This window comes from Micromys minutus (assembly GCF_963924665.1).
Source record: "Micromys minutus genome assembly, chromosome: 1".
Lineage (NCBI taxonomy): Eukaryota > Metazoa > Chordata > Mammalia > Rodentia > Muridae > Micromys > Micromys minutus.
In genome coordinates, this window is record NC_137969.1 from 75,631,833 (window position 1) to 75,644,166 (window position 12,334).

General features: G+C 40.3%; 1 protein-coding gene across 1 annotated transcript in view; it reads left to right on the top strand.

Moving 5' to 3' along the window:
* The window catches only part of POU2F1 (POU class 2 homeobox 1), a gene marked incomplete at its 5' end in the record, with an annotated part of 124,288 nt that extends 111,954 nt beyond the window's left edge, over nt 1–12,334 (top strand). The window contains 6 exon segments of the mRNA XM_080916178.1: nt 1,563–1,671; nt 4,852–4,919; nt 4,921–4,930; nt 7,356–7,665; nt 10,719–10,807; nt 11,684–12,334. Coding sequence (XP_080772304.1) covers nt 1,563–1,671; nt 4,852–4,919; nt 4,921–4,930; nt 7,356–7,665; nt 10,719–10,807; nt 11,684–11,994 — 897 coding nt within the window. The 3' untranslated portion in view covers nt 11,995–12,334.

Here is a 12,334-nt window from a genome sequence, read left to right on the forward strand (position 1 = left end):
AATTTGTAATAAAATAATTATATTACTTGCAAAAAAAAATATCCGGAGCTCTTACCACTGAGCCATCTCTAGCCCCTCCACAAAAGCATTTTAAACTAAAAGGTCATGTCAGCATATTTATTAAGTGAATGTTATGGGTTATTAAATGGGAATATTTTGATCATAAAATTGATGTCAGCAAAAATCATAGTAGTTAGATAACAGTTTTGTGTAGGTGATTGTTTTATTTATTTATTTATTTAGGTTTAGCTATCATAGAAAGTGAGCAGTGTTTTACAAAACTGTAAAATATTTATTATAATATTTGAAAAAGGAGTGCAAGGTTGTCTTTAAAATCTGCCTCACTAAAACCTGGAAATGGTGGGGCACATGCACCCTCAATTGTTTATTAGTTCTTTGGGAACTTGAGTATACTTTAATTGTATTTCCCTCTTCCTCAACTCCTGCAGCTCCAAACACACACACGCACACTTTGTGCCATCCCTGTTGTGCTGCACATGCACTCTTACATGTATGGCCCATCCACTGAGGTTTGATTGACTCACCTATGGCCACAACTTAAAACTGACTCCTGCTCCCAACAGGAATCAGTTGTCAATAGCTCCACAGCTAGGGTTGGAGTTCATGCCACCTCCCCACCTCATGCAGGGATTCTGACTGGCTGCAGCGTGTGTGGGGCTTGTGCGTGCTGTCATAATCACTGCATTCGTATGTGCAGTGCCCTTCTGGGTCAGGAGAACAGTTCGTCCACTTTCCCTAGCTTATGGTTCCTGAACTTTAGGAAGAGTAGAGGTGATACACATTCCCTTTTAGGGCTGAGTGCTCCTTAGTCCCTGTTCTCTGCACCATAGCCATTTGTGAGCCTGTGTTAATCTCATCTTCAGAAAGGAGCTTCTCTGATGGAAGTTGAGAGATGTACTAATCTGTAACAGTAGATCTTTAGAGCTAGTTTAATATTGTGTCCACTTGGCAGAATAATGTTAGGTTCTCTAGCCCTGGCCCCAGTAATGACACACACTTTTAATCTTAGGTCTCAGGAGAAAGAAAAGAAGCAGGTTTGTATTGGAGGCCAGCCTGGTTAAGCTGAATTCTAGACTAGTCATAGCTACATAGTTATGGTTGTCTTTTTGTTTGGTTGGTTTTGTTTTGTTCTTCAAAACAGGGTTTCTCTGTGTAGCCCTGGCTATCCTGGAACTTACTCTGTAGACCAGGTTAACCTTGAGATCAGAGATCTATTGGCCTTTGCCTCCCAAGTGTTGGGATTAAAGGCTTGCACCACTACACCTAACCATAAGAATGTAAGTCAGCACACAGCTAGCTACACAAAGAAACCCTGTTTCAAAAAAACAATAAGTAGATGGGTGGGTGGGTGAATCCTCCACAAAATCAGAAGTAAAAACAGTATGAGCACTAATGCTATCAAATAGTTCTCTTGTTTGGGTGATATTGACAATAGTATTTCTAGCTGCTTTAGAGTCTGTCTGACTAAACATTATTCAAATTTAAGAACTATTCAAGTTCTGATTGTGCTACATGCATTTTTTTTCTTGTCTCACCTCTAGGTGGCGACCACTCCAAGCCTTGTGACAAGCAGTACAGCAGCTACCCTCACAGTCAACCCTGTGCTCCCCTTAGCCAGCGCCGCCGCCGGGACCAATCTCTCTCTTATAGGTAAGCAGCCACCTTACAGGCAGCCTAGTAAGCACAGTGCCTGTCAGGTTACCGTGGATACCTGCTAGGTTGTGAAGGCATTACTTAAGACATGAGTTGGTTGTGGGATGTTTGCTCTGTTTTATTTGTATGTTTACTTTATGACTATGGGTCTAGGGAGATTGTTCCATGAACATAATCATAAAGATTAGAGTTCACATACAAAGTACACATTTATACCCAAATGGGCTTAGTAGCTTATCCATAACCCCAGTGCTAGGGAGGCAGAAAAAGAGGCTCTCCAGAACAAACTGATAACCAAGCTAGCCAGATTGGTATGTTCCAGATTCAGTAAGAGACCCTGCCTTGATAAACAAGGAAACAAACAAGGAAGGCACTCATGTAAATTTCAGGCCTCCACATGTACCTTACTACATACATGCAAACATATATGCTCCCCCTCAATCTCTCTCCCTCTCTCTCTCTCTCTCTCTAAGGTATAAAATTTTTTAAATCTCCTAGTAGTCCATCTCCTACACTGTTTCCAAATTTAACCTTTTAAAGTACATCCTTGGAGAGATGGCTTGTTGGTTTAGAGTTCTGACTGCTCATCCTGAGTTCAATTCCCAGCACCAGCATGGTGGCTCAGAACCATCTATAAGGGGATCTGATGCCTTCTGCGCTGCAGATGTATATGCAGCAGAACACTCACATCTTTTTTAAAAAACTTTTATTCAGGTGACTTTTTTCTTCACAAAACTTCAATAGTGATGGCTTTTTACATTGGGAGAAGCATGCAGATTCATCAATTACATTGAGTACTTTTATGCTAGGCCATTGCTGTCCCACCCACCACATGGCTAAGTTCGATCCACGCCCCTGCAGTGCTCAGTTCCTTGTCTGACAGCCCTTGGTGCGAGACTGATAAGCTGCTCCAGTTCCTCTTGAAAATATTCTTTAACTTCTCTAGGAAGTTAAGGTTGTCATTTACTCATATTACAAATTTATTTTTTATAAATCTGTCTTTCCCAATAGCCTTTGTACTTCTAAAGAGCTAAATACCATATTCTTTCTGATGCCCAGCTTATTGCCTGATACACTCACTATAAAATTAATAAATAAGATCCAGACATGACACACACCTTTAATCACAGCACTTGGGAGGCGGAGGCATTCGAATCACTGTAAGTTTGGGGCCAGCCTGGTCTTCTTTTGGCCTCCTCTGGAAGAAACTTCCCCAAGCATTTAAAGTGGTTCAGCATTGTCATCAAATGTTTAGTGTTTTGTGATACACAATACATAAACTATAATTGTTTATTATATACTAGTAAACACTAGTAAGGGTGTTCTTACCAGACAGCTCAGTTGGTCTTAGCCTCTTTGGGCAGCTTAGCTGTTCCCACTGTCTTGGCAGCCCAACTTGATAGTGCTTTTTCCAACAGCTTAGCTTCGCTGAGTGCTTCTCAGAATGTTACTTACAGTTTATTAGGATTGCTGAGGGAGGGCCCTAATGATTGTGCTCGCTTCCAGGGAACTTCTTCTGGAATCCTCTAAGTTACCTACTTCCTGAGTTTAAAGAACTTCTCTACCATATGGAATATTTAATCTCTTTTTAGAACTCCCTGTGTCTTAATGAGCTTCTCTCCAAAATGCAAGCTTATCTCAGAGGAAACTGCTACACAGTACACTCACACTTTACCAAAGCGATGATTGTGTTTTCTTGTTAAACTTACATTTGATTTTTAGTCTGTTACTCAGATTTCTCTTTTCTTTGAGTAGTTGATAACATTGGCTCAGCTCATACGCAAGGTCTATTAGGGGATGGGCAGGCCCATTGCCAAGTAGTGTATAAACAGTCCTCTAATCACTGTATGCTATTTTGTAGCTACACAGCATTTTGTTTACCATTCATGCCTGGTATTGGTGTAGTAGATTAGGTCTGGGCTATTTTTAATGCTGCTACTGTGAATTTCATATTGAAGTTTGTGAGCATGTATTTCCAGTTCTTTAGGGTTTATGCTTAGAACTGCTATTTTATGTGGCAAACTATAGTATTAGGAACAACTTAATAAAATAGATTACATGAAACAAAGCTGTCAGTCCAGTGGGGGGAGGGACTTTGCATTGTTCTTTATTAATTTTTGACAAATAGCTAAGAAAACTCAATAGGGAAAAAGGAGTCCCTAACAAATGGCTATCAAAATTCACAATGGCCATTTTAGGTTCTAGTGTCAAGCAAAAAACTAAAATGGATCAGATGCCAGAATTTATTCATAGAACTTCTAGAAAATAGTAGATCATCTTCATGTCTTTGTACTGCAAAAGGTTCAATACCCAAAGTATAGGCTTAAAAAAAAAAGAAAAGAAAAGAAAAAAGAAAAGGATCGGGGCTGGAGAGATGGTTCAGCAGTCAAAAGCACTTGTTGCACTCGCAGAGGATAGTGTAATAGTTAAAGAACTTTGCAAATTGATAAAAATTTATTAAACCTTTAAGCCTATTGAAATATAAAAATGATTTATATTTCAATAAGCTGTTCTTTAAAAAATATAAAAGGGTGGGAACAAGAGGAAGTGCTAGGACCCTATGTGTAGAATCTATATCTACATCCACTGTGGGGTAGGTGGTAACATCTTTTTAAGGATGTTCAGGCTCTGAAAGCCTGCACTCTCCCATAGGGTGTTTGGGTGGATCTATTGCCAAGGATTCAGATCATAAAGGAGGTGTATGAATTGGAACAAAATTCCATGGCTAGAAGGATCTTTTTAGAGATCATGTTGATGTGTTATGTCATAGTGTTTGTGTGATACTCAAGTTGGAGGTGTCCAGAATATGGATGGTATATTACAACCAGAGAAAAACAACTAAGTAGGTTTTTTGGGTTTTGTTTTGTTTTGTTTTTATATATAGCTCATCCCTTTCTAGCCTCGATTAAACCCACTGATTTGGCTGGGATTTTCTTAGTAAGCCTACAAGACTTAACAAGTTGCTGATTTATTTAATTTATGCAATGAAGAGGAAAGTATAATAATCAAGCATTTTTACTTCGAGATTTGCGGTTTTGTAAAAATGGACAGATTCAGTCGCAGAACTAGGTAAAATTAGGTTTAGTGAAATGAAAAAGTGAGGTCAAGAGATTGAAAGTATATTGAAACTTTTTGCCTTTAGAAGAGAAATAAGAAAGCACATTTATCCTCCTATAGATCAGGGGTTAGATCTTAAAAGAGGATGCAACTGGGAAGTGCTTAGGAGTCTACCAGACAGAGTCACCAACCGCAGCAGGTACACAGTGCGGGGCTTGGGCTGGTATCTTTAGAACTGAGGAAATACTGAATCGGGTAGGCTTAATAATATCCACACTGGTATAATTTTACTAGATAGAGGAAGCTGTAGTATATAAAAAGCATCTTAGTTTTGTTTTTGAGAAGGACAAAAAGTGGGGGGAGAATTGTTTTTTTATATAATATTTATTAATTAACAATAGAAAGTAAGCAAGTTTACCTCATTCAGAGACCACAAGCCACTTTGATATCATTGTAAAGATATAGGAAGCAGGTGATGCTTATTTCAGATGGTCTAAGTTCCTCCCAGTGGCTTATGAGGAAAGCTTGGCAGCAGAAAGGAAAAGAGTGTTGTGCCCCTCCCTTCTCAGAGTTTGGACAGCTGTGAAGATGACAGAAGAACTTCGGAAACAGCTGAGAGCAAGTCTACTTTATTGTGCCAGGGATAGGGTATAAGGGATTCTTTTAGGGTTACAGGTGGAAAGGGCTAATTGATCATAGCATCAAACAAGCAGCAAGGGCTGATTGATTATAATACAACACCTAATTATCATGCTGACAGGAAGCCAGAGCAGGACTTATGTGCTGAGATATGCAGCCTTAGAGCCCTATACAAGGTCATTTTTCAGACAAAGCCAGCCACATGTGTTCAGGCACACTCATCTCAGTAAGAAGCCCCACTGAGAAAGGGAGCCCTCCTCATGGGGAACTGCAGCCTTAATAGCAGCAAAGGTACTTAAATGTGTGCTTAGGCTCTCACCGGGGAAGGATCTTCTGTACCATGAAGTGTTTCTAACATAAGATTTCTCTGTTTCACTCTCACAGAGTTTTCTTTTGCTTGGACTGTTTATATAATACTTTGGGAATTTTGTATATGTCTTAGTGTTTCTGTATGGAAATTTTAAAGGATTGTGTTATATATGTGTTTGTCCTGTTTTTGAGTTCTCACTAGTGAGAATACCGCATGAGTTTTTTTCTATTTATGTGTGGTTAATTATATCCTAGGACATACTGCATTTCACTAAACTAAATTCTGGCTGCCTCTGTTTTGTTTTGGTATGGGGGGATTGTTTTTATTTTTGTTTTGTAATGTAGCATTGTTTTAATAAGAGCTTCTATTGCTGTTATAAAACACCATAACCAAAAACAACTGGGGGAGGAAACGGTTTCTTTCAGCTTCCAGTCCATCACTGAGGGAAGGACTGGAGATGGGAACCAATGCAGAGGCCGTGGAGGAGTGCTGCTTCCTAGCTTATTCCCCATGGCTTCATGGCTTTTCTCAGCCTGCTTGTTTATACCACCCAGAACCACCTGCCCGGGGTGGCAGCACCCTCAGTGAGTGCAGCCTTCCTGCATTAATCATTAATTAAGAAAATGTTTCACAGACTTATTAACCCATGGCTCCATCAAGTAGAGGCATTTTCTCAATTGAAGTTTCCTCTTCCAAATGACTGTTAACTTGTATCAATTTGACTAAAAAAGATATAGGAGGGAGAGGAAAAGTAAAACAGGACAAGCATTTAAGATACTCTTGCCTCTAGACTCTAGCTTGCCAACTTCCACACTCTAAATCTGTAGTGTTCACTATGGCATTCACCAACACGTGGCTTTTGAACATTTGAAACATGACTATTTCAAATTAAGTTGTGCTGTTGTTAAAGTGGGTGTACCACAGATCTACTAAGGAATAATAAGGAATACTAAAATGATTTTGGTTTTGTCATTTTTGTTCATTGTTTATGTTTTAGGTGGGGTCTTACTTTGTAGATCTGGCTGGCTTCCAACTCTCTAGGCTGGCCTCAAACTCATAGAGATCTGTCTCTGCCTCTCAAGTGCTAGGATTTAATGTGTGTCACACCATGCCTGATTTAAATAGCTTTTCTTAAAAATTTGTTCGAAGGTTTTTTTTGTTTTGTTTTTGTTTTTAACATATATAGTTTTTAATGTATATGAGTGTTTTTCCTACATGTATATCTGTGCACCACATGTGTGTCTGATATGAGGCCAGAAAAGGGCATCAGATCCTCTGGAACTAGAGTTACAGATGTGAGCTTCCTTCTGCAAGACCGGCCAGTGCTCTGAACCACTGAGCCATCTCTCTAACCCCTCATTTGCTCTTCTTTTTTTAATAGAAAATTGAGACTGGTGGCGGGGACAGGGACAACACACTATTATTTCTGTCAGAGTGGGTGGTTGCTCTTGTTTCTTAAAGTAGGACTCACAGCTTTGGGTTTGTTTGTTTCTTTGTTTTTACCATTAATTTCTGTTAAATGCTAAGCTAGTTTAATTTAAAAAAAAAAAAAAAAGAACACATTAGGGATCAGTGGGTAGTAAGTTAACCTTTCCCTTGATTCTAGACACTGATGGAAGTGACTAGTTTTCCAAACCATTTATGAGGCCATTTTCTAACTGGGTTCTCTTTTTAGGCACTACAGAGTCCACATCCAACAACACGGCCACCGTGATTTCCACAGCACCCCCTGCTTCCTCAGCAGTCACATCCCCCTCCTTGAGCCCCTCTCCTTCTGCCTCAGCCTCCACCTCTGAGGCCTCTAGTGCCAGCGAGACCAGCACAACACAGACCACCTCCACACCTCTTCCCTCCCCTCTGGGAGCCAGCCAGGTGATGGCTCTCCAAGGAGCTGCACAGTTGCCAGCAAATGCCAGTCTTGCTGCTATGGCTGCTGCTGCAGGACTCAACCCAGGCCTGATGGCACCCTCACAGTTTGCTGCTGGGTAAGGTGCTTTCTCGTTCCGTTTGCATCCAAACAGATCTAGGAACTCATTCCTGCAACTCTCGGAGATTTTTTCAACACTATCTTAGGAGAAAAGCATATCCAAGATGGGCTGCTTTGATGCACTTAAGTTTCTAAGTAGTCACACTGTCATTTCCACATGATGACAAAGAACCAAGTCACTGAGTAACTCACTGACAGGGCCAAGAAGGAAGTTCAGAATTCTTCATTATTAAGCTTTCTTCATTCAAGCATAGCTTATCTACTTTCTAATTCTCAAAAATGGGTAAAACTTGGAATAAAGTGATACCTGATTTTATATATTTTTCATAGTTTTTCTCTAATAATTTCATACATGTTTACAATGTTTTTGATCATATCCATTCCCCACTCCTCCCAAACTGTCCTGAACTCACCCCCACCCACACATCAGACTTCATGTGTTGTGTTTTTTTTTTTTTTTTCCCTTCAAGTAGCTAATTAGTGCTGCCTGAATGCATGTTAGTGTAGAGCCATCCACTGGGACATAAGTAACCTACCAAAGAAAACTCACTCTCCCTAGTCTAGCAGCCCTCGACTGACAGTAGCTCCTCAGCTAGGGGTGAAGCTCACGAGCCCCATCTACACTGGAATGTATCTGGCTTGATCTTGCTCGGAGAACCTGCTCTGCATTCATTGAGTGCAAATCTCCTGTTGTGTCTAGAAGACTGCAGTTCACAAAACTCCTCCCATTCTCCAGCTCACATCTTTTCCACCCTGAGAAACATTTTCCTTAATGTTCCCTAAGTCTTGATGTTAGGGACATAGGGTTGATAGTGATGTTCTATTTTGGGCTGCGAACCCAACAGTCATTTATCCTCATCAATTTGACCAGTTGAATGCAGTAATTATTGTCCAGTGCAGTAAGAGTTGAGAGCATCGTACATCTGTGGATGTTAACATAAATACTTAGAAGGCAGTTCACCATAACCATTTAACAAAACAATAGTATCTGCCCCTACCCCCTCTTGGCCCATGAGCTCTCTCTCCTTCCCTGGACTTTTGACTAGATTTACAGTAGCAGGCATGAACTTCCACTATGAATAGGCCTAGAGTCAAATCTGAAACCAGTTGTTTACAGATGACACATCTTGCCTGATTGGTCAATATTGTAACATAAAGGGTCTAGCATTGGGTAAGACTATTTATACTTTTTCTCTCCCAAGTGCTGGCACTGTGAAAGTTAGCCAGCAAGGAGAGGAAGCTTCCTGGTCAGTTCCAGATTGATTTTTCTATGTCCTGCAACTGAATTAATAGGATATTACCATCTAGTTATGATAGTTATGATATATACCCAAGAGCAGTAGCAATCACCTGTAATGGAGCTGGGTTTTTTTTGTTTGTGTTTGTTTTTCTGTCTTATGTTGTTTTTATTTCTAGGGGGTTGGGCTCTAGAGCTTTCTAAACCAATAACTCGTTTTAAATGTAACTTTTATTCTCCCCAAGTAATTATCACTTTCAAGGCTTATTGCCTCAGTCGGCTAACCTAGGCTTAGTCCTCGAACTTTCTAGCCTCCACACAATCTAATCTAGACCTAGAATGTGTTCAGCCTCAGAGACTTGCTGCTCAATGGGCTCACCCTTTCTAGTTCTTTCTGAGCTCTGTTGGCTGGTTTGACCCAGCTGTTTTGGCTCAAACTCCTCTCCAAGCTGTCTGATTCAATCTGGCTTCTCCAGCCTCTGACTTATTTGCCCTGCTTGGCCCCAAACTAACCCTAGCGATCTCTTCTAATCTGCTGGTTCCTTATCCTCTGGCTTGTTCTCTCTCAGCAACCTGTCTTTGTACAAGTGTCCCAGTAAAACTACCTCCTTCCTCTCTTTTTCTCCCCCACCCCAACCCTATGCTGCTCTCTAAAGTAACTTCCTTTTTCTCCCTTCTCATGAGAGTTGGGCATATCTTATTCTGCTAGATCTTTATCTGATTTGTCACTTTTTCTGCCACTCAATTAGACATCACTTTCAAACATAGGTGCTTGCTTCCTTCTACAAACTAACTTTATCCCCATTGTTTGGGATTAAAGATTCATACTAAGGGCTGAGCCACACCACAACTAAAGAATTTTTTTTCAGTAATTAATATAATCTGGGAGTTGAGCGTGAGATCAAATATCCTGCAGTAACTTGGAGAAATGTACCCTATGTGTGGCGCTAAGATTTTTATTTAATAATCTGTGTCTTCTGGAAACAACATTGTGTGCCCATGTAAGGTACCTCTGTTCAAACTCCTCATTTTTTTTTGTGTTTTTTAATTAGCTTACACATAGACGGTTCCTATAAGGCTTTTTCATATATTATTAGCATTTGTTGACCTACCTTCTCTGCTTCCATTCTTTACTGCTATCTCTGCATAAACCTTTAAATCTCCCTGGTATTCCCTCCTCTTGTCATACCAATGCATTCTGCTATGCCCCTACCCACATTGAGACCTCTTGTCCTCTCCAGGACCCTTTCATGCTTTCTGATCAGAGTACAGATACTCCAAGTTAAACACGTAAAAACTCAAGCTAGGAGTCACATATGAAAGTCTTTGCAGCCTTTGTGATTCTGGGCCCAGGTTAGTCATTTATTGTAATGTTTCTACTTCTGTCCATTTATCTGCGTTTATCCATTTCGTTTTTCTTTATGACTGAAAAAAAAACTCATTGTGTATTTGTACCAGTCTCATCAGTCGATGTTAATTTCATTTGCCAGCTATTGTGCATAGAGCAGTAATGAATGTTGTGTGGTTATTTTATATTTTTATTGTCAAATATAAGGATTATTCCTTTCAAGTTTTTTCTTTTAGAAAAAAATAAATGAGGTAATTCAACAGAAAGTCAGAATGACTTAAGTTTTATATTTTAGGCAGAGCATAACCTTGTTTGTACAAGTAAGCCTCAGAAAGCCATCACTGAGAAGCACTAACTGAATTCTCTGAAATTATAGAGAAAGTAACATCTTGCATACATTTGGGTGTGTGTCAGGTTGGTGCTCTGTCTTCATGGCAGCAGAGTGACTCCTCTTTTGCACTTACAGAGGTGCCTTACTCAGTCTCAATCCGGGGACTCTGGGTGGTGCTCTCAGCCCAGCCCTAATGAGCAACAGTACACTGGCAACGATTCAAGGTCAGCAGCATGTTTTGTCTTGCTTGGTGCACTTCCGGGTGTTGGGGGGATGGGGAGGAAGCTACCTGCTTTGCTAAAGAGAGGTAAGGGGAGAGTTGAATGCTGGGGATCAAGAAGGTGTTCATGTGAAACAGTTTTGTGGAAGAACGTACATGCTAATGTGTGAGAACAGCAAGTACATGGATAGCTTGGTATATTCCAAGAAACCTAAACTTCATCATGTGATTAGAGTAGATTTATTTTCCTCCTGATGTTAATCTATCCCAAGGCAAGCTTCTTCAAGTAAAACTGCCCAGTTCCATCCCCACCAACAGTTAAGTGTTCTGCCTCTAGAAGTAAAAAACAAATGTTTTAAATCATGCCCTTTTCTTTCTTTAGTGATATGTAAATGTTCTCTTTACTAAAGGCTTCTCAAAGATAGCTTCCATCTTACATGAAATTGATTCTAGAATTTGTCAAATCATGGCAGTTAAGTTGATAAAAGCTAAATATATTTAATACTTCAATCACTAACAAGTAGTCTTCTTGAATGAAGGTAGTTTTAAGTCTGTTTCATTGAAAAGGTATTATTGGATTTAACAGATACTTCTAAGTAAGTGTTATAAACTTCAAACTTAAATAGAAACATGCTCTCATGACTCCTCCCTATTGATTTTTCCAACTCTTGCTCATTAAATTGACTTTTCAACTCTTTAGATGCATCAGATTTATAAATAAACTTGAGCTGATGTTAGTACAGCATTACGGTGGAGGGGAGAGTCAGCAAAGAGGCACTCTCTGCTACTGAGTAGACATTAGCTGATGTGTTATCTGTGTTATCTGGCTTCTCCAGGATGACGTTTAATGTTCTTCCTGTTCTGGGCTCTTTGTCTATAGCTCTTGCTTCTAGTGGCTCTCTTCCGATAACGTCTCTGGATGCAACTGGGAACCTGGTATTTGCCAATGCAGGAGGAGCCCCGAACATCGTGACTGCTCCTCTGTTCCTGAACCCTCAGAACCTTTCTCTGCTCACCAGCAACCCAGTAAGCTTGGTTTCTGCTGCCGCAGCCTCCACAGGGAACTCCGCACCTACAGCCAGCCTTCATGCCTCCTCCACCTCAACTGAGTCCATCCAGAACTCTCTGTTCACAGTGGCCTCTGCCGGCGGGGCTGCTGCCACCACCACAGCTGCCTCTAAGGCACAGTGAGCTGGGCGCAGAGCTGGGCTGCCACAGGCTTTCCTCACTGCAGGGTGGTAGGCTGGTCACCAGCTGGTTAAGAAAATGACGCCTGTCATTGGCTTTCTCCCACCATGTTGTGAAGATGAGGAAGACATGGAGAGAAGAAAAAGTTACACATACCAGAAAGAGGAGAAAAAAAAGAGTGGAGACAGAACAGCGTTTGCCTAATTTTATAATAAAACGATGTCTTTTCAGGATTGCTTCATGGATTGGAGAACTTTCTAACCAAAAATTTTAAAGGAAAAAAAAAAAAGAAACAAAAAATCAAAAACAGACAGACAAAAATAAGTGAAAGGACTACTTATCA